Source organism: Notolabrus celidotus, chromosome 18 (genome assembly GCF_009762535.1).
Source record: "Notolabrus celidotus isolate fNotCel1 chromosome 18, fNotCel1.pri, whole genome shotgun sequence".
Classification (NCBI taxonomy): Eukaryota; Metazoa; Chordata; class Actinopteri; order Labriformes; family Labridae; genus Notolabrus; species Notolabrus celidotus.
This window is the reverse complement of record NC_048289.1, coordinates 9762946-9781069: the sequence shown is the minus strand read 5'-3', so window position 1 is coordinate 9781069 and position 18124 is coordinate 9762946. Positions and strand designations below refer to the sequence as shown.

General features: G+C 38.5%; 2 protein-coding genes across 3 annotated transcripts; one reads left to right on the top strand and one right to left on the bottom strand.

Moving 5' to 3' along the window:
- Positions 1 to 1923: 1923 nt before the first annotated feature.
- Positions 1924 to 13059, top strand: tefa (TEF transcription factor, PAR bZIP family member a). 2 transcript variants are annotated; one of them, XM_034707305.1, is made up of 5 exons: positions 1924 to 2160; positions 8225 to 8617; positions 9353 to 9573; positions 10491 to 10702; positions 11058 to 13059. In XM_034707305.1, the coding sequence occupies exons 1-5, from the start codon at positions 2085 to 2087 to the stop codon at positions 11077 to 11079; spliced, it is 924 nt and encodes a 307-aa protein (XP_034563196.1). In that variant the 5' UTR covers positions 1924 to 2084; the 3' UTR covers positions 11080 to 13059. The 2 variants fall into 2 exon arrangements, with proteins under 2 accessions (XP_034563196.1, XP_034563195.1); XM_034707304.1 differs by lacking the exon at positions 1924 to 2160 and adding an exon at positions 6504 to 6858.
- Positions 13060 to 15278: 2219 nt separating this feature from the next.
- Positions 15279 to 16990, bottom strand: phf5a (PHD finger protein 5A). Its single transcript, XM_034708038.1, has 4 exons — positions 16837 to 16990; positions 16468 to 16491; positions 16015 to 16181; positions 15279 to 15490 (listed from the first exon to the last, which is right to left on the bottom strand). The coding sequence occupies exons 1-4, from the start codon at positions 16886 to 16888 to the stop codon at positions 15401 to 15403; spliced, it is 333 nt and encodes a 110-aa protein (XP_034563929.1). The 5' UTR covers positions 16889 to 16990; the 3' UTR covers positions 15279 to 15400.
- Positions 16991 to 18124: the final 1134 nt, after the last annotated feature.

Genomic DNA, 18124 nt, shown 5'->3' with positions numbered 1-18124 from the left:
CTGTTTCTCCCATTCATTGTATCAGACTTTCACCTTATCTTCAAAGGAAACGAACATGAAGTGAGACTGATCATTGCATGATAAGAGTTATCCATGTGCAGTTCTCATTGCTGATCAAAGACATTCACACATTAGGTGATTGATCTAATAAGTCTTTAAGAAAGGTTTCCCTTCTTGCATCTCTATGGACACTGTTTCTTATTCAGATTGATGGGGTAAAACAGCATGAGAAAGAAGAATGTCGTCTACATAAATCGCTGAAGCCACAGAGTTCATTTTAACCCCATTATTTACAATGAAAGTTACGGGAGAGGATTTTTAATAGCATTTTCAGACAGTGTGAATGATTGAAGCAAGCCAAAACTTTTGAAACACTCACTTTGACACTTGTCTGAAAACAGTCTGTAAAAACTTAAACTATCTTTTGATTAACAAACTCTCTGTAAATTCAAATAAACTCATTAGCATCTCTTTAAGAAATTAAGGGCACTTTAGTGACACACTATGCACAGATACCCTACATAGAAAAAGTTTGTGAAACGTAGACTCATTGTTCAAAAAACTAATGTTTCACTTCTGAATGCAAAGAACCAGTAACTTACTGTTAACACAATGTTATATGTTAAAGGGCATTCCCAATTGCATGTTTCAGCAGTTCAGATTAAACTCATCAGTGACTTTAAATACTTTTATTGCAGGATACTAAGTTCTTTATCCCTCCAATATCCTGTTTTCAAAAGAGGTTACATTAACTATGTTTTTGTCCCTCGTTCAAATGTTCAATGTATGTTTCAAGGATCAATATGTCGAAATCACTTGCAGTCTGCTGATGTAATAGTCTTTGAAACCTATGCCCTCACAGTTGCTGGCAAGACAGTTAACTGGACTTTGGACAGTCTGATCTTTACAGTTTTTGTACAGATTTTCACCATTAATCTGCATTTAAAACAACATTTTTGTATGCATTTTATGCTGAAAAGAGTGCCATTACTATTGCATAGCAATGATATTTAATTGAATACCAGGATGGCATAAGGCCATGGGGACATGGAGACATTTAAAGATGACCCCTGAGTGCGTCACTGTCCACAGGGGGGTTAGTTAATTTTTTTCACACGTGGTCTTACAAAAACAGTCAAGCACGTGGATTTATTCTCAGTACCCAACCGTATACAACTTTTCAGTCTGAAGTCTTTCAAATATCAAATTGTATACTCCGTGACAGATATAGATATTTTGTATTTGATCCGAATAGGCTTGATGACTTTTCTTTTTGCCTCAGTAACATGAGTAGGCCAACTAATATTAAACTAATATGGTAAAATCCAGTCAGGTGTGTCATTCCCGCGCTATAGTTCAAGGCATATTTCTGAGGCACACCTAGGTGCAGATGAGCCATTATAATTGTAATTGGTTTCACCTGGGCTTTATCTGTTACACGATGTCCAAATGCAGTGAGTGCCCATGTCTTAAACACGTGTTACGCCTTGTGTGTTTTCAAGGTTTCCAAAACACTTTCTTTAAATTAAAATTAAAGTTAGCTAAACATTTTTAACTTTATTTAATAGTATACATATTTGCATTGTCACCGTGTAAAATGTGTTTATTTTATTTTTCTTATTCATTCGCCGAAATGTTATCACAGTTTATTGTGTTTCGCACTGAAACGCTACAGCTGGAGATGTTTATATTACTATTCAGAGTTTAATATCCGCCACATTACATAACTTTCTTTTAGGAGCTCCATTTTTTCACCTTAGGTAACAGAGGCGGGTTCTGTTTGGCTTTCGTTGCTGTGATGGACAGGATAAGTAACCAATCAGCGCCTTTTCCGCCGATCTGTGGTGGAAAGTATGGCGCTGATTGGCTAGACTGGGTCTGAGGGGCGGGGCAGCGTTAAGTAACTTGCTAAGAGTTCAATGAGTATGACCTGTTTACACTTTTCGACACTTGATGGGAGCTGTCATATTCATGTAATCCTCAGTGCAGCCAGCTACTGTGGTCTTGTATTCCACCATTGTCTACCAAAAGCTGCAGGTCAACTTTAATACCATTTGTTGACATTATTGCAAACTATTTTCAAAATGACTACAGAGATCCCGGAGATTTTCAGGGCTCTTCTTGAGCACCCATTCACTCTCCCGAACTTTGAAGATAATGGTAAGTGTTGAAATAACGATTGTGAAATAAGTTTTTTTTCAAGGTGCATGCAGCACCAAGAATAAGTGTGTTTTTCCCACAAAGAGGATCGTTGGAGTTCTTAAAAGTGTTTCTGAAGTATCTGCAAACAACTGCGTGTGTGTTGCATAATCCCTGTCAGATGAACAGCATGGGAGTTAGTCCAGCTGCTGAGCTGTAGGGATCTATTCAGGGATCTTCAATTCAGTGTTTGGCTGGCTTAAATAAACTCCGTAAAGCAAGTACCTCTTGACAACAACCTCATAGAGAAACTGCAGTCGGCGTGTTTTACTACCTTTAAGAAAAAATGCAGCTCTTTAGCGTGCTTTGGTCAGGGGAAAGCGTGGGTGACAACACGATATCGAGCAGGGAATTTCACATGATCTGCTAGGTAACCCCATTTCTTGATTGCTAATGGCTGATGAAGCTGCCCGATATTTATAGTCATGTTTTTAGAACAACACGGCCAAAGAAAAGCTGTAACATTCAGGCCCTAATTAGCTCTGATGTCTAGGCTAGATCCTACCGTCAGTGAAAAATCCTGCGTGGACCAGTTCTCAGCAGGTTGTCAGCGTAGTGTCAAAACTAACACCTCTTCATCCGTTTGATTCTTCCGTTAAACAAATGCCACAAGTGTCCTTCTTCATCACCCAATTAATTATTGCAGCTGTATGAGAACCACATGGTTAGTGACAGACAAAACTCAATCCTGTTTTTTTTCTTCTGATAAATCCTGCAGATTGTACATAATGATCAGATTAAAAAAAAAACAGAAACCAACTGGATAAAGAAAACCATGATTGTTCTGTAATTGTTCATGTGATTAATGGTTCATCACAGAGAGAATTTTAAAAATGTGCAGATGGTGCTGGGATTCTGTCATAACTCTGAGTGATGTTTGTCTTTCATTCGTCAGTGTTGGTGGGTGTTAGTTTTAGTGTGTCTCAATGGGCTGTTGTAGCTTCATGATTAAAACACTAGATGGCTCTGTCTGGCTTTTATGAGACCAGTTTTAGATTAATCAGATCAGAGTCAGACGATAGAATTACATTGAGATATTTTCTGCTACTACCTTACCCTCTTTCAAATTATTTTACATAATTACCCAGGCTTATGTGTGTTTTCTTACAGGAGTTTTGACCGAACCAAACTAAATGAATAGTTAATGGCATGTCAATCATCATTTTCTGGCTTTCATTTTGTTAAAATTAAATTATCTTCCTCCAGATTTTATGAGGCTGACATTAAAATTGTGCTTCACATAAGTATCTGGAGATATTTGATTATTAAGCCATTTTTTCAGATGCAGCCATAGAGGGTAATGACTTATAATGTCTTAAATGGCCACCCAGTGTGGGGATTAAATGTTCCTGTATTAAAATATTGGTTAATCTGGTGTTTTATTCTGATAGTCATCACGTGGGAGGATATCATTGTACATTCCTACAGACTTTAAGCGGAACATATCACACATGCACAAACACGAGCCATGACAAAGTGGCATGTCATTATTTTGCATGTGCTGGTGTGCTGTTCAAGGACTTTCAACATGCAATTGTTTAACATGTGCTTAGGAGGCCTCATAGTTGTTGTGTCTTTAGTTTAAATGTATGCCCATGTTACCTGCCGCTCCTGCAGAAATCGACTGAGAACTGTTGGCCTGATGGATATTTTTAAAAAGAAGTGTAAGACCAGTTTGTTAAGATTTGCCTTTGTTTGACCTGTCTATGTCTGCATTTGTTGACAGTAAAAAGTTGCAAAAATTTGATTATTGTGAGGCACTTAGTGATGCCTGTTCCTAAAAGGTGCTATTCAAATACACTTTACTTACAAATTTGATAGCTTACATAATTACTTTCTTTCTTTCTTTCTTTCTTTCTTTCTTACTTACTTACTTACTTACTTACTTACTTACTTACTTACTTACTTACTTACTCTAAACATCGCATTTTTCATGTCTAAGGCTCAGGACCTGTGCCCTTTGATTTTATCTCCCATGTGTGATCATCACACAGAGTTCCCCAAGATGTTAAGTTTTCTACGTATTTTGCCTTGCAAAATTCATGCATTGTTGGATTTAACTGCATGTAAATTATGAACCTGTTGACTTAGACATCGCGGCTTTTCCCTTTTCGTTAAAACTGCACAGACATGGTGACTGAAAGCTTTTATTTCCTGATAAATCCATTTACTTTTAATTAACTTGGCCAGACAGGGTAATGGCATTGTAGACTGACTTATTGAATTTGTTGCATTCATGCACATGAGTAGAGGCCCATACAGACTTTTTTGAGTGGGGTGGCCTAACTGGGGCATGACTCCTGAAGTAGGTGGCCTAAAGTATGTGTGCATACACTTATGAATAATTAGCATTTGTTTACCATTTATGTCACCACTAATCATATGTACTTAAACTGTTAATATTCAGTGATCCTTCAGAATCAGAATCAGAAATACTCTAACACAACAGAGTAACAATGTATAAATCATCTAGGCTTAATTATTTAAGGATTCAGATAAAAGATGTTTGTCCACACCTATCTTATAAAATACCAACAAAAAGATATGTGCTTCATCTAGCAACCTGTGGCAAAACAGTACCAATAATTGGCTGCCAATCACAGTCTGTGAATTTGGAGTGGTACTTGGTAGCCTATGCCATTTCAAGGGAGGCCCATGCCACCCCTGACCACCCCTCTGGGCACACCCCTGCACAGGAGGTTTACAGCCATCTGTCGTCTTATCAGCTCCTGACCTTCACTGTACAGTAAGCATCACGTTATGATTCCTATGATGACCTTTTTTTGTCAGATGTTCACACAAGCCTAACTCAAACACACTTAGTAATTAAACTCTGTCCATGTGTGATGTTTGAGACAGAAAGGAGCTACAAGTAAATATGTATAATATGTTAAAAGCTAAAAGTGTTTGCTTGTAACTCCTTGAATTGTTAAGGGTGTGTTTGTGTGAATCAGTAAGATCGAGGGTGTTCCTGCCTCCCTGTTCACACCCAACATGTTTGGAACAGATGTCAGAAGTCATTAAACCAGAGAGCAAGTCAGAACATTTTGACTTATAATATGATATACATGTAAATCATTTTCTTCGGTAATTTGTTGACCTTTCTTTAACACCAAAGGTTTCAAATGCTGGATGCATTGCAGTGTATGTGATGGCAGCTGACCTTGACGCCTTTGTCTGTTCTTTACTGTTGTGCCAACAACCTATCATGCACGTGTGCTGCTTGTCATGGGTACAGGCAAGAAAAAAACAAAAACCCTCACAACTTTGCAACCCCCTCAGTTTGGACTATGTTGAGCTGCTTTTAACTATTAACTAACTAATGTTAGTATAGAAACATTCATCAGACCTGTCGGGGTGTTTTTTCAGTATAGCCAAAACATGTTGAAGACTAAAAGTACATATATCCAGTTTGGTTTTATTGATTTAAGTAGAATAGTCTATCCTTGAATTTATTTCTTTCTTTCCTCCTTCCCAAACTCGTACAAAAGCAAGGGGAGCCGTTTATGAAGGTTAAATGGCTTTATAAACACCAATAGGAAGCAGTACTGAGGGGAGCTGTATGTTACTGTGGCAGCTTTTCTTTTGGGACTCTGGTGTGCAGATCTTGCTCCTGGGATGTCTGCTCGGCTGCTTACGTGTAGATACGGCGCAGCTCCACTTGACACGCTTGTTAATAATGTTACGGCCAACTCTGCACGTGGATATACATGTGAGCAGCGTTGAGCATGCATCATATGCCGCCGTGTCTATATGCAGTTAGAATGTTCCCCAGACTATTCTTGTCGGGAGTTGAATGGTGAATTTTAAGTTGCTTGAAAAACACGTTGAAAGTGTTTACATTGTTCTGATGAATGTTTGATTGCACTGCAAATAATTATTTATTGACTTTTGTCTCGTAAAACTTTCTGAAGTATGTGAAGCCTGCATAACAAACTATCATATAGCATATGCACTGATTGTGCTTTAACTTTGAAACGGATATAAACATTGGCAAGAAGACCAACAGAAAGGGACGGAATCGGTCACTGCAGAAGAGAATTAGGTCAGACTGCATTTATATATGTGTGTCAGCGTTTTCTGCACGTGACTTCGTTGATGTTACTGTGTCGAGCCGAACATACATAACTCAGTTAACCAATAAGAACTCAGCATTCTCCCCCTGAAGGCTCCCATTGGCTCCTGGCTAGAATCCCCGCCCCTCCCCCAGCTATTGGCTGAATATTCAGAATGTCCAGGCTCAGTAGGCCAATCAGCGCTGAGCTGTGTGGGAATTCTCAACGAAGAGGAGCGGTTTGTTCCTGAACACCGCCTCCTTTCATTCTTTGAGGAAGGGGGTTAAAGCGCATCGAGCTGCTGGACACACCACTGCTACACACGGTTTTTTGCACTTTAAAGCGTTTTTATCGAACTTGTAATCATCAAAACAGCAACAGACAGCGAAACCGAGTGAGTAGCTACCATTATCGTTTCCCGGGACGACTGCTGAGTTTGCTTCTTTGTTGGTTGCTGAGTTGAGAACGACAACAAGGGGCAACATGTCGGTGGAGCCAATTGTTATCACTCTGGAAACAGACACCGGGTCCCCGAGTTCACTGCCGGATGCTGTGAAGAAAATAATGGAGATGCCTCCGCCGAATATACTCGACGGGGACGACGGTATGTGCAGAAACCATAGACTTGCAGAAACCTGACCGAGAGGATGTAGCTTCGGATAAACACCAGCTCAACCGAAAAAAGACGAAAACTCGTAATGGTGTCGTGACACTGTAGAGGACGGGGGATGTCTCCTTTAGTGTAAAAGATAAATAGTCTGGATTAGTGTTCATTGCGCTATAAAACAAACATGAGGACACTGTGTACTCTCTTCTCACATGAGTCTGTTAGCCACCTAGCGATGAGAGGGGGAAATGGCTTTAGGAGAGCAGATTAAAATACAGATTTAATTGATCCCAAGTATCTGATTTAGTAAAATAGAGGTGTCAAAAGTATTCTTAAGTAGAAGTATAAATACTAGGGTTTAAAAATACTTCTATAGAAGTTGAAGTATCAACTCAAGCTTTTTACTCAAGTAAAAGTGTAATTGTACTGTACTGTATTGTAATGGTGCAAAAAGTCAAACTTCGCAAGCATGTTATCAATAGCCACAAACAAGACGAAAATAAATAAGAGTAACGAGGCTATTTTGTAAAATGTAAGGAGTAGAAAGTACAGATATTTGCGTGAAAATTTAATGAGTAGAAGTAAAAAGTCGACTGACTGAATAATTACTCCAGTAAAGTATAGATACCTCTGTTAAACAATTGATAACTTTTTTATTAAATGTGATGCTAATGCTGAGACAGTTTGTCTTAAGTGTTTTTGCTGTTTCAGTTATTGTTAGCATCAGAACATCTTGCCGCCACACTCCGCCTTTTAGACGGATCAATAAAAGTGCCGGATCAGTTTCCTCTCCTCCATTCAGGCTTTTCCGGCTGCATGTTTGGGATGCTTACAACCAGAAAAGTTAGTCAGTTAGTCAACGTCAACTTACAAAAAGTACAATATATTCAGATATTTTTCTGTAGTTTTTTTAAAATCTCAATTCGTCTATCTTAACTTGATCCTGCAATATCTATATGTATAGGAAGTGGTTCAATGTTTTGCTCTTCTGCAATATGAGATGACAACATTTTGATTAGAAACAGGAAGACAATATGACACTGACCTAAAGAAAGATTGACCTCAACAGTAAATTGCAATGTTTTCTCTAGAAACTTGTTGATTTGAAGATTTGTCTCCTGTAGCACCGTGACAACTTGCAACAGGTCCTGTGGAAAGTTACAATAATGATAGTGCTTGATTTAGTGCCGCAGGGGGGCCTCTGCAGGGTATTTACTCTGAAGTTAACATAAAACCAAAGTCTTTTGTAAAGAAAAATAATTGTGTGTCATGATCACTTCTAACCCACAAAACATTGTTCTGATTATGAGCAAACCATTTCCTTGTGTTTCTTATATCTGAATGTGTGTCTCTTGTGTTCTAGATGGTGACAAAGAGAAGCTGTGTCTGGGAGATACTGTCGACCTTGGAGGAGGAGGGAGTGATATGGGTCCTTCAGCCGCCCTGACCCCTGCTATCTGGGAAAAAACCATTCCCTATGATGGGGAAAACTTCCACCTGGAGTACATGGACCTTGAGGAGTTTCTCATGGAGAATGGCATTCCCACCTTGCCCGACATAGAGCCCCCAAATGGCAGCCAGGAATCCGCCGTCAAGACAGTGAAAGTAAAAGCCTCTCCCTCTACACAGCTGAAGGTTACCAAGCTGTCAAACATTTCCTCAGTGGCCTTGCTGCCCATTCAGGAACTGGACAAGTGCAGCGAGGAAGTGCTGATCATCAAGGGGGACTCTGACATCATCTGTGATGTGACTGCAGGTGAGTGTAGGATGAAGGATCTAAAGTTTCAGAAAATCCAACTAACTGGAATTTTGGTTTAAAAAAAGTTAGATCTGCTTGTTTAGGAATGTGTGTGTTGTGTTAATGTGAAAAATTAGTCACACAGATAAATAGTTAATTCAGGAGATTAAAAATGTTCTAGAAGAAATGAAAAACTCTTCAATTTTCAAGAAATGCATTCAGCCTGATTGTCCACCGTGTAAACATAAAGTCTTGTCTGCTGAATATCAGTAACCTCTTATGTCTTTTGAAGCAGTTTAAATATTATAATTATTTATAATCATTTGGCTCTGCTGCAGGTGTTAGGTGAAAATGATTTACGAACACACTGGACTGATTTCAATTTGTCAGTCTATCCTGGAACAAGTCACGGGTGGTAACAGTTAGTGGGTGTTCAAAAATAGATTCTGGGGCCTCTGCATAGCAGAGATAGTTGCATTTATGGTGGGACAATTAGCAGTCACTACACATTGAACCAACCTGCACGCACAGTAAAAGTTAAGAAAAGCAGTATAGTGTTGCAGCCTCTGTAAACAAGAATCACTTTCAAATATAAGAATTATACGGACATGTATAAACCGGATAATTCACTGTGAAAGAACCACACATCATTCAGAACGACTTCAACACGATACCTAATGGGCAAATTGTTCTGATCTTTTAAAAATGAAGTAACTTCTGATGATGTTTAATATCTCACTTCTATCTGCTCAGAGGTGACCACTGAAAGCGATAGGGAGACACCTGAGCCCACCGACCCAGAAGAGCTGGAGATCGATGTCAACTATGATCCAGATCCCACAGACCTGGTCCTGTCCAGTGTGCCTGGAGGCGAGCTCTTTGATCCCCGCAAACACAAGTTCACAGACGACGAACTCAAGCCTCAGCCTATGATCAAGAAGGCCAAGAAGGTGTTTGTGCCCGATGAGCAGAAGGTATGTTGGGAGGGAGATGAGAAGTCCTCATAAGTTTAGGATTGGACTTAGCTGTGATTGTGCTTAGTACACTTTATGGAAGCTCTATGATCAAGAGCAAAAAGACACTTTCACTTTTCTAAGAATTCATTTTACACTTTAAAAATCTACCCAATGCTTTTATAGAATATCTCGTGAGAAAAAAACAGACTTTGCTTCAAATCTTAGACAATGATATGTTGTGTATTTGGCTCCCATATGAACTAGAATGGCCTTTGCTTGTGGTCACATTTCTACGACAAAGATTCAAAGCAGGTGATCTTTAAAAGTTAAAGTAGGGCAGGAGGAAACATTACTTGGATACAAGTATGTGCAGCACAAGATGAGTAAAGAGAAAAGTTGTCGCACTTTCTCAACAGGTGTCACTGAGATGAAAGGTTCCTCACAGCAGCTTTATAATCACATTTGTCAATACAAGTAACTGTTTTTTAGACTTTGGCTAAAATAGAATTAGAGATTTTAAAGAGTGATGTTTGATTTATCATCTCAGTACTGAAGTTCTGTTTGAATGAAGTTAGCTTAAAGAAATTGAATGTTCCTGTTTAATTGGCTTGTAATTAAAGCAGTTTTCTGAAGCAGTGGTGGTTTAAGTACAGTAGAAACTGAGACTATCTCATTTATGAGTAGGTGTAAGCTATGCCCCAGTTAAGCAGATCTGGCGACTCACCGTGACTCAGCAGTCTGAAAATCTTCAAATTGATGTTATCCCCGTCTCCAGTCTGCCTGATAACACAGGCTTTGTTTACAGCATAAATGGGGGGTTGGCGGGCGGCCATGATACTCACTTGGCTGTGGTCAAGGGAGAATGGCAGGATCTGGTGTTGTTTCCTGTCTCAATCCAACTGTTCTGCTCCTCTCCTCCTACTCCATCTCTCCAGGACGACAAGTACTGGCAGAGGAGGAAGAAGAACAATGTGGCAGCCAAACGCTCGCGCGACGCCCGCAGGTTAAAGGAGAACCAGATCACGGTGCGAGCGGCTTTCCTCGAGCGTGAAAATGCAGCGCTGCGGTCGGAGGTGTCAGATCTTCGGAAGGAGTGCGGCCGTTTCAAGAACATGGCCGGGCGCTACGAAGCCAAATTTGGACCACTGTAAGGGACCGTGAAAGCAAATCTATGAGTGTAACTTAACACCCCTTTATCAGACAGCAACACAATCAGTCACTTTGTTCTCACATGTCAGGGAAGAGACACGTTTTTTTATAAAACAGTCCTGATTGTAACTAATACGGGCAGATACGCTATCACTGTTCTGCTGTATGGAGGGAGTTAACCACATGAGGGAGAGGGAGACCAATACACCTGTGAGACTCACTGTGGTGTTATTGATTGTAGTTTATGTACCAGCTACAAAACCGTCAAATATATCGTCTTGTGATCAGTGAAATGCGAACCCCTCTGCCTCCTCTTCCTCCTGTCATTCAAACCTTTTCTCTTTTCTTTCAAGAGCCGTGCCGGAAGACCAATAGACGGCCGTTGGTTTATTCATTTATTTTTCCATGAATCAATAAATCAAACTGAGAACGGTAGAATGGAGCAGATGAAGAAGAACATGAAGAGGAGGAGAGCATGTGTGAGAGTGTGACTGATGATGCCATTGCAATAGCACGTAAAGACAAGACATTTTTTATTTCTCTCCTTTTTTTTATGAGTTCTTTTTATCATCCATGCAGTTCTTTGACTGCTTCTTCAGTACACCTGCTTTATGACGTGTACTCTTCATCATGTTGGTATGCCTTCAGCCGTAAGAGATCATTTATCATTTGAGAACTCTGGGTTTGATTTTCATTATGTTGAAGATGAGTTGTATTAGAGTAGATGTTGCAATAGTTCAGACTAGATTGTTAGTCATTATTTTGGTATTGTAGAAATAAGATTGCTTCCATGTATTTCCACATTTGAATGAACACCCACTGGTCTGTTTTTATTTTCAAATTTGTAACATGTGAAGAGACGGGCTTTAATTGCCTACAAACTTCTGACTGTGACGTTTCCAATAAACTAAGCTTCAGGGGATAACCATGCCATGGCATGAAAAGTAGCGCCATGTTCACTTCACTTCATGTTCTCACCTTATCAGCCGCACAGATTTGCTCTGTGTGTTAATGTGTCTCACTGTCGCTCTTGTGCAGATTCTGGCACCGGCCTCGCTCTCTGCAGGCGGTCAGCTCTGGCTTGTTCTTTTACGTCAGTAATGCTTTTGGAAACATGTGTCCTCTCATGCATGTACTGTAAATAGTTGTAGCCTGATATTGTTCTTTTTAGACTTTATTCAAAATGTATTCATTTTCACACAACATTAAAACAGACTCCAGGTTAGTCAAGTTTTTGGACAACTGTTCAGTTTTGGGAAAATAACAAGCAATGTACTGTCTCCATAATGACAGAATGTTCTATGTTTAGATGTCTGTTTCAGCAGGTTGTTGAATGGTAGCAAGACTTGGAATTGTGCCTTATTAAAGGCAGGTGGAAGGGAAATGTTCGACTGTACGCCTGAAGAGATTTGAGACGGATATGAATTGTGTTTATCAAACTCATACCTCCATACTTTAATATTAAACTGCTTGAAATTAGATTTCCAAGGACAAGAGATGTATATACACAGATATCATTAGATTGTATACAGTGTTATGAGGATTTTACAGTGGACATATTTATCACTTCATTTCTCATAATTTCTTTCACATTTGTGTCTGATGCCATTTTTTTTTATCTCAAGTGCATAAGTAGATGTTATCTGCTGACATCTGTTTGTTTTATTCAATCAGTTTTTCACAAGCCTGTATCGGGCATCTCTTTTCTACAAGAACCCCTTAAACTCTTAAAGCCATTTCAATGCAGCACACAGTCTGCCAGTTTACAAGCATTTGTGTAACATAACATCCAAACTCATGTTATTGAAACCAGGATCAGTTTTCTGTCCAGCTCCAACAAAAAGGGAAAGATTTGGTATTTTCTGCTGTGCTTCCATCCATAGATGTAGTGACTTTTAACCATTCAAAATTATTTAAAGGGGCAGGGTTTATAAGTAAGAGGAGTGTTATTCAAATGGAAAAAGCTTCTTTATTTTTTTCATATTTGTTGAGGTTAATTAAGTTCACGTGCAATCTTAAAAAGTCAGGAATGACAGATTTTGTCTTGAGTCACATTCTCTCTATGACAGATTCAATTCTAATAAACCAATATTTACAATAGTTCCGACATAAACAACAATGAGCTTCCGTACTGCTGTTAATAATGTGTTAAATATTTTCCTCTGTAACAAAGTTTGCATCTGCCTTTTCTCCACGACAGGTCAATTTGTTACCGTTGAGGGATTGTTTCTACCCTTCATTATTCTGTCTTTATATTTCTTTGTATAAAAATGTGTTGGCATTTAGAGTGTCGCTACTTTTTGTGTCTTCTATGTACAGTATGTATAAATAAAGCCTTGTGCAGAGAGTATCACAGTTCTTCTTCTCAGACATATTTGTCGTCATAACCTCCATATTAAGATTCAGGTGCATCTCAAATCGATACATTAGAACATCAGGGAAAAGTTATTTTATCTCAATTACTCAGTTCAGAAAGTGAAACTCATACAGAGTCAGTACACATGGGATGAAATACTTCAAGCATGTATTTATTTTGATTGTGATGGTTATGGCTTACAGTTAATGAAACTCCAAATTCAATATATCATAGAATTAGAATATTGTGAAAAAGTTAAATATTATAAACTTATGGTGTCACACTGGAATCGGCTTATTTAACTGGAAACGTCTACATAGGTTTCCTGAGCCTTTAAGCGGTCTCTCAGTCTGGTTCAGCAGGTTACAAAATCATGGGGAGACTGCTGATTTTTACAGTCGTTCAGAAGACGATCATTGACACTCATACGGAGGGTAAGCCACAGACGGTTATTGCTAAAGAAGCTGGCTGTTCACAGAGTGCTGTATCCAAGCGTATTACTAGAAAGTTGAGTGGAAGGAAAAAGAGTGGTAGAAGAAGATGCAAAAGCAACAGAGATAACTGCAGCCTTGAGAGGATTGTCAAGGAAAACCCATTCAAGACTTTATGGGAGCTTCACAAGGAGTGGACTGAGGCTGTGGCTGAAGTCTAGAGTCAATGCAGCTGTTTACCAGGAAATGTTAAAGCATTTGATGCCTCCATGTGCTGAAAAGCTTTATTGAGATTATTTCATTTTCCAGCAGGACTTGTCACCTGCCCTGCTGGAAAAAGTACTAAAAGCTGGTTGAATGACCATGATATGACTATATTTGATTGGCCAGCATACAATCAATGGGGCATTGTCAAGAGGAAGATGAGAGACACCAGATCCAGTAACGCAGACGAGCTGAAGGCTGCTGTCAAAGCAACCTGGGCTTCCATTAAACCTCAGCAGGGCAACAGGCTGATCGCCTCTATGACACACCACATTGATGCAGTAATTCATGCAAAAAGAGCCCCAACCAAGTGTTGAGTGCATATGAATGAACATAGAAGGCCAACATTTCTATATTAAAATCATCTTTATTGATCTTATTAATTATTCTCGCTTTTTGAGATACTGAATTTTGGGCTTTCATTAACTGTAAGCCATAATCATCACAATTAAAATGAATAAATTCTTGAAATATTTCACTCTGTGTTCTGAATCTATATAATATGAGATTTTGAATTGAGCTACTGAAATAAATTAACTATTACACAATATTCTGATGTATTCAGTTGCACCTGTAAATTAAAACTCAGACTAAAAGTACATTATAACAAAGGATGGAGGAAAGTAAATAACATGGGAGCTGTCAGAGGACTACAGCGAATCTTAATAGCAGCTACAGGTCAGTGGATAGTTTTGGTGTAACTGGACAGTAATTGTGTTGTTTTACTCACGTGTCTGATATTTTTAACCCGTCAGTATGATTTAAACTACAGTGACTCTTTATTACAACAATGGGTTCCCTCTACTATAAACAGAAGTCCATAAAAACAACACAATGTAGAAAAGAGAATCATAATTATTACTCATGATTTACAATGGACTTCCTGGTTGTCTACAAAGTTAGAGGAACATTTCTATCTATTGATGCAGTAACGTCCCACATTGAAAAAAATTGGCCATATCCATATTGTAATAATTGTTAAAACCACACTTTAAAGTTTGATAAGATACCTGCGTGTAAGAGAAGTGAGCTAGGCACAGAGGCATAGAAACAGGTTGCTGCCATCTAGTGGAGAAGGTTTGCAGAGAATAACATGCAACAGTTCATCTAATAAATTTGCCATATTTTATCAACTACTGTGAAGCACATTGGATGACTCCTCAAACACCACACCATATCTATATTAGGAGTCTACCCAAGACACCTAATGGAACATGAAATCTTGTCAATGAAGGATGCTATATTTTGTTTCCTGAATTAATTCAATGACTGTGCCAATAAAAAAAGATACGTAGCTATTTCATTCACAAAGTTGTGCTTCGCTGACATCTCTATATTATATTTGGTTAATCAGCAACAATATAAATCATTAAAGCAAAGTCAAAAATCATCTGTAATTCAAAGTGAAACTTTAAAGTTAAAAATCTGAGAAAGCCTATGTAATTAGACATAATCTCCATAATATGTTTGATAGTTAGTCCAAATGGGAACCGTGGCAATGCAGTCAATCAGACACGCAGGGGTAAAGAAGGCAATACAAAAGAGAACTTTATTGACAAGTCAAAAAGAAAAGTTTCTTGATGTTTTTGGGAAACTCTGCAGAGTGAAAAAAATTAACTAAAACAAGAACTGGGCTGGAGCATCTTCACCTCTTCTTGAAGCCATACTTCTTCCTTTCATAAAACAGATCTGTCTTTGAACTGCCCAAATTCACAATCTTAGGACAGCCATCCCGCTGTAAGAGAAACACAAAGAAGAACAATTAGAACTCATTAATTCCCAAGAGCCATCACAATGTTAAACAGCTGACATAAACAATTGCCTCATGTGCAATATTTATAACTGTGCAATAACATTCATGTCAAGTTCAATACCTGGAACTGTGAAAACTTTTCATAAAATGTGCAATATCCTAAACCCGAATCCCTCTTCTCCCGACCTGACTGTATATATTTTGCATTTGTTTTATATTATTACTGTATTTATATTGTCATTTATACATATTTTGTACCTGTTTTTATTTTATTTGTATTTATCACATGCAGGTTCAGGAGCAGCGCTTCTAATTTTATTGTACACCTGACAATGAAAATTAAAGGCTATTCTATTTCATTCTATTCTATTAATTCAAAGAGTCTGGAAGTGCTTGTATCTCAAGTAAGAGTCTCTGAATGAATGTAGGGCTTCCTGAATCATAATTAATGCAAAATAAAAAAATCTGTATCAGCACAGATTAAAGCAGTGTGCTCAGGGACTCACATCTTTCTCCTGGATGGTGCATTCTTTGCAGTAGTAGGCATCAGATACTCCGGGCCCCCCACAGATAACACAGCGCCCCTGATAGGAGCCGTAGTTACACTCATCACAGATGCGCACAAGTGTGCAGGGCCTCACATAGGAATCACAGATGACACACTTTCCATCACCTTTGGAGGATTGGGGGAAGGAAAGATAAGAGTTAATATAAAGAAGGAAACCGTAATACTGTAAAATGATACATAAGAAAGAATCCAAAAGGGGTTTGGAATAAATCTTAATCCTAGTGCAGTGTCACATCACCCTTTACACGGTTATGATTGAATGTATATCAATAAACTTTACAATACAATAGTTTTATCATTTTGCAACCTGAACGTTATGTTTACAAGTATACAGTTATAATGAATAACTTTTACACAACAAGGTGGTTATATTGGAGATGTAAACACTTACATTTCTCGCAGAGTCTCCCGATAGCTTAGGGATGAAAACAAAGATGTTAGTGTTGTTGGGTTCATTCGTTTATTTTGTGGTGCTAAATCAGAATAAACTGACTTTTTCTTTCTCATATTTATAGAAAATAAGATCGCGTAGACATTCAGGTCAATAACAGTATTCAATTAACACTCAAAAGACATTCTAGCGAGATAAACTTGTGGATTTCTTTCGGCTAGCATCTTAGCTATCTTACTATCAATGAAACCCATGCTTTAATGGTTAGCATAGCAGCTCAAGTTATCGTGAGCAAAGCAAAAGAAAACTGCAGAAGGGATAACGACTTGAGGTAATAATAAAAGTGTTATTAAGTAGGTTAAAACATACCGACACCCGCTTGTTTTCTGCAAAAGATCAAATCTGGATGATGTTTAGCCATCGTTCTTACGTACAGCGAGCGCTGCAGCTAGTTTCAACTTTCACCTTTGACCCGTAAACTACGAGTCAGGAGTTTGTTTACCGCCACCTAGCGGCCACAGGGAGAAAGCACATTTTATACAGTCTATGGGTCGATATATACTATCAGCAGTGGGGTTGCAAAATTCCCAAAGTTGGATACTTTCCATGAGAATAAACGGGAATAACCCAGGAATTTACTAAATTGAAGGTTGGCTCTTAATAGGGAACTTAAATATAGTTGGGGAAAATATATTTTAGCATAATCCTGACTGAAACAGCCAGATTTAATGCAAGTGAAGTTAACGATGCTTTTTTATTTGCATGTTGTATGCATAGGTTGAATGGGACTTCTTTGGAGGGAGAAGGGCTCTTTTCATTTAACGTTTTGAATGAGACTTTGTTGGGATTGCATTTTTTTTAAATTTTTGAGTGGGTTGGGTCGGGGGATGAGTAATATTTAACTCAACATTCAGGTTTTTGTACTTCAATGAAATAATTGATTTTTCAATAAAATATTTAACACTTGATAAAGTTCTACTAACAAATCTGTTTTAATTGTATTATTTTGGATGGATGTCTGCTTATAACAAAACAAATATTTATGTTTGGATATGATACCTTTCCATTAAATGCCCCAGCTTAACTTCCCATGGAAATTTACCGGAACCTTTGAGAGGCACCCTACTGCAGGCAAGATGGCGCCGCCACAACATCCACACCGGAAGTCCATACCGGAAGTCCATACCGGAAGTGATTCTTTAACCCCCTCTCTACCCAATGCCGGATGCTTCGAACTGGAAGTTTCTTCTTCGTGTAGCGTATTGATTGCATTAGTCTGTCGCTGCTAAATCAATTAGCAGAAAGCTAATTGTGATAGAGAGAGTGAGTGAGAGAGATCCCGCTGTGTATGAAGAACAGAATAATGTAGAGTGTTAGTGTGTGTGGGGGGAGGGGATGAGAAGGAAAAGACTGTAAGTAAGAGGGAAAATACACTCAAGCTGTACACAGAGATCTATATTCACCACAAAAACAACAGAGGCTCCCCAGAAATGTGTACTGTACATCTATCATCAGTGGCTGACAGTGGTGCCTCAAGTTGAAATATTTTAGTCCTAATATTCTATGTTGATTTGGAGTTTGTAATAGCAAAAGTGCATTGTTCTTTTTCAAGTACAACATTATCAATACAAAAGGGTTAAGACATCATACATATAAC

Bases quoted from the DNA above. Each gene is read 5' to 3' on its own strand.
- tefa (XM_034707304.1), top strand. From the start codon at position 6,738: ATGTCGGTGGAGCCAATTGTTATCACTCTGGAAACAGACACCGGGTCC. The intron at 9,574-10,490 runs GTATGTTGGGAG...CCATCTCTCCAG, and splicing joins TTGTGCCCGATGAGCAGAAG to GACGACAAGTACTGGCAGAG. The intron at 10,703-11,057 runs GTAAGGGACCGT...TTTTCTTTCAAG, and splicing joins GAAGCCAAATTTGGACCACT to AGCCGTGCCGGAAGACCAAT.
- phf5a (XM_034708038.1), bottom strand. From the start codon at position 16,888: ATGGCTAAACATCATCCAGATTTGATCTTTTGCAGAAAACAAGCGGGT. The intron at 16,492-16,836 runs GTATGTTTTAAC...TTCATCCCTAAG, and splicing joins CAGAAAACAAGCGGGTGTCG to CTATCGGGAGACTCTGCGAG. The intron at 15,491-16,014 runs GTGAGTCCCTGA...TTTCTCTTACAG, and splicing joins GCACCATCCAGGAGAAAGAT to CGGGATGGCTGTCCTAAGAT.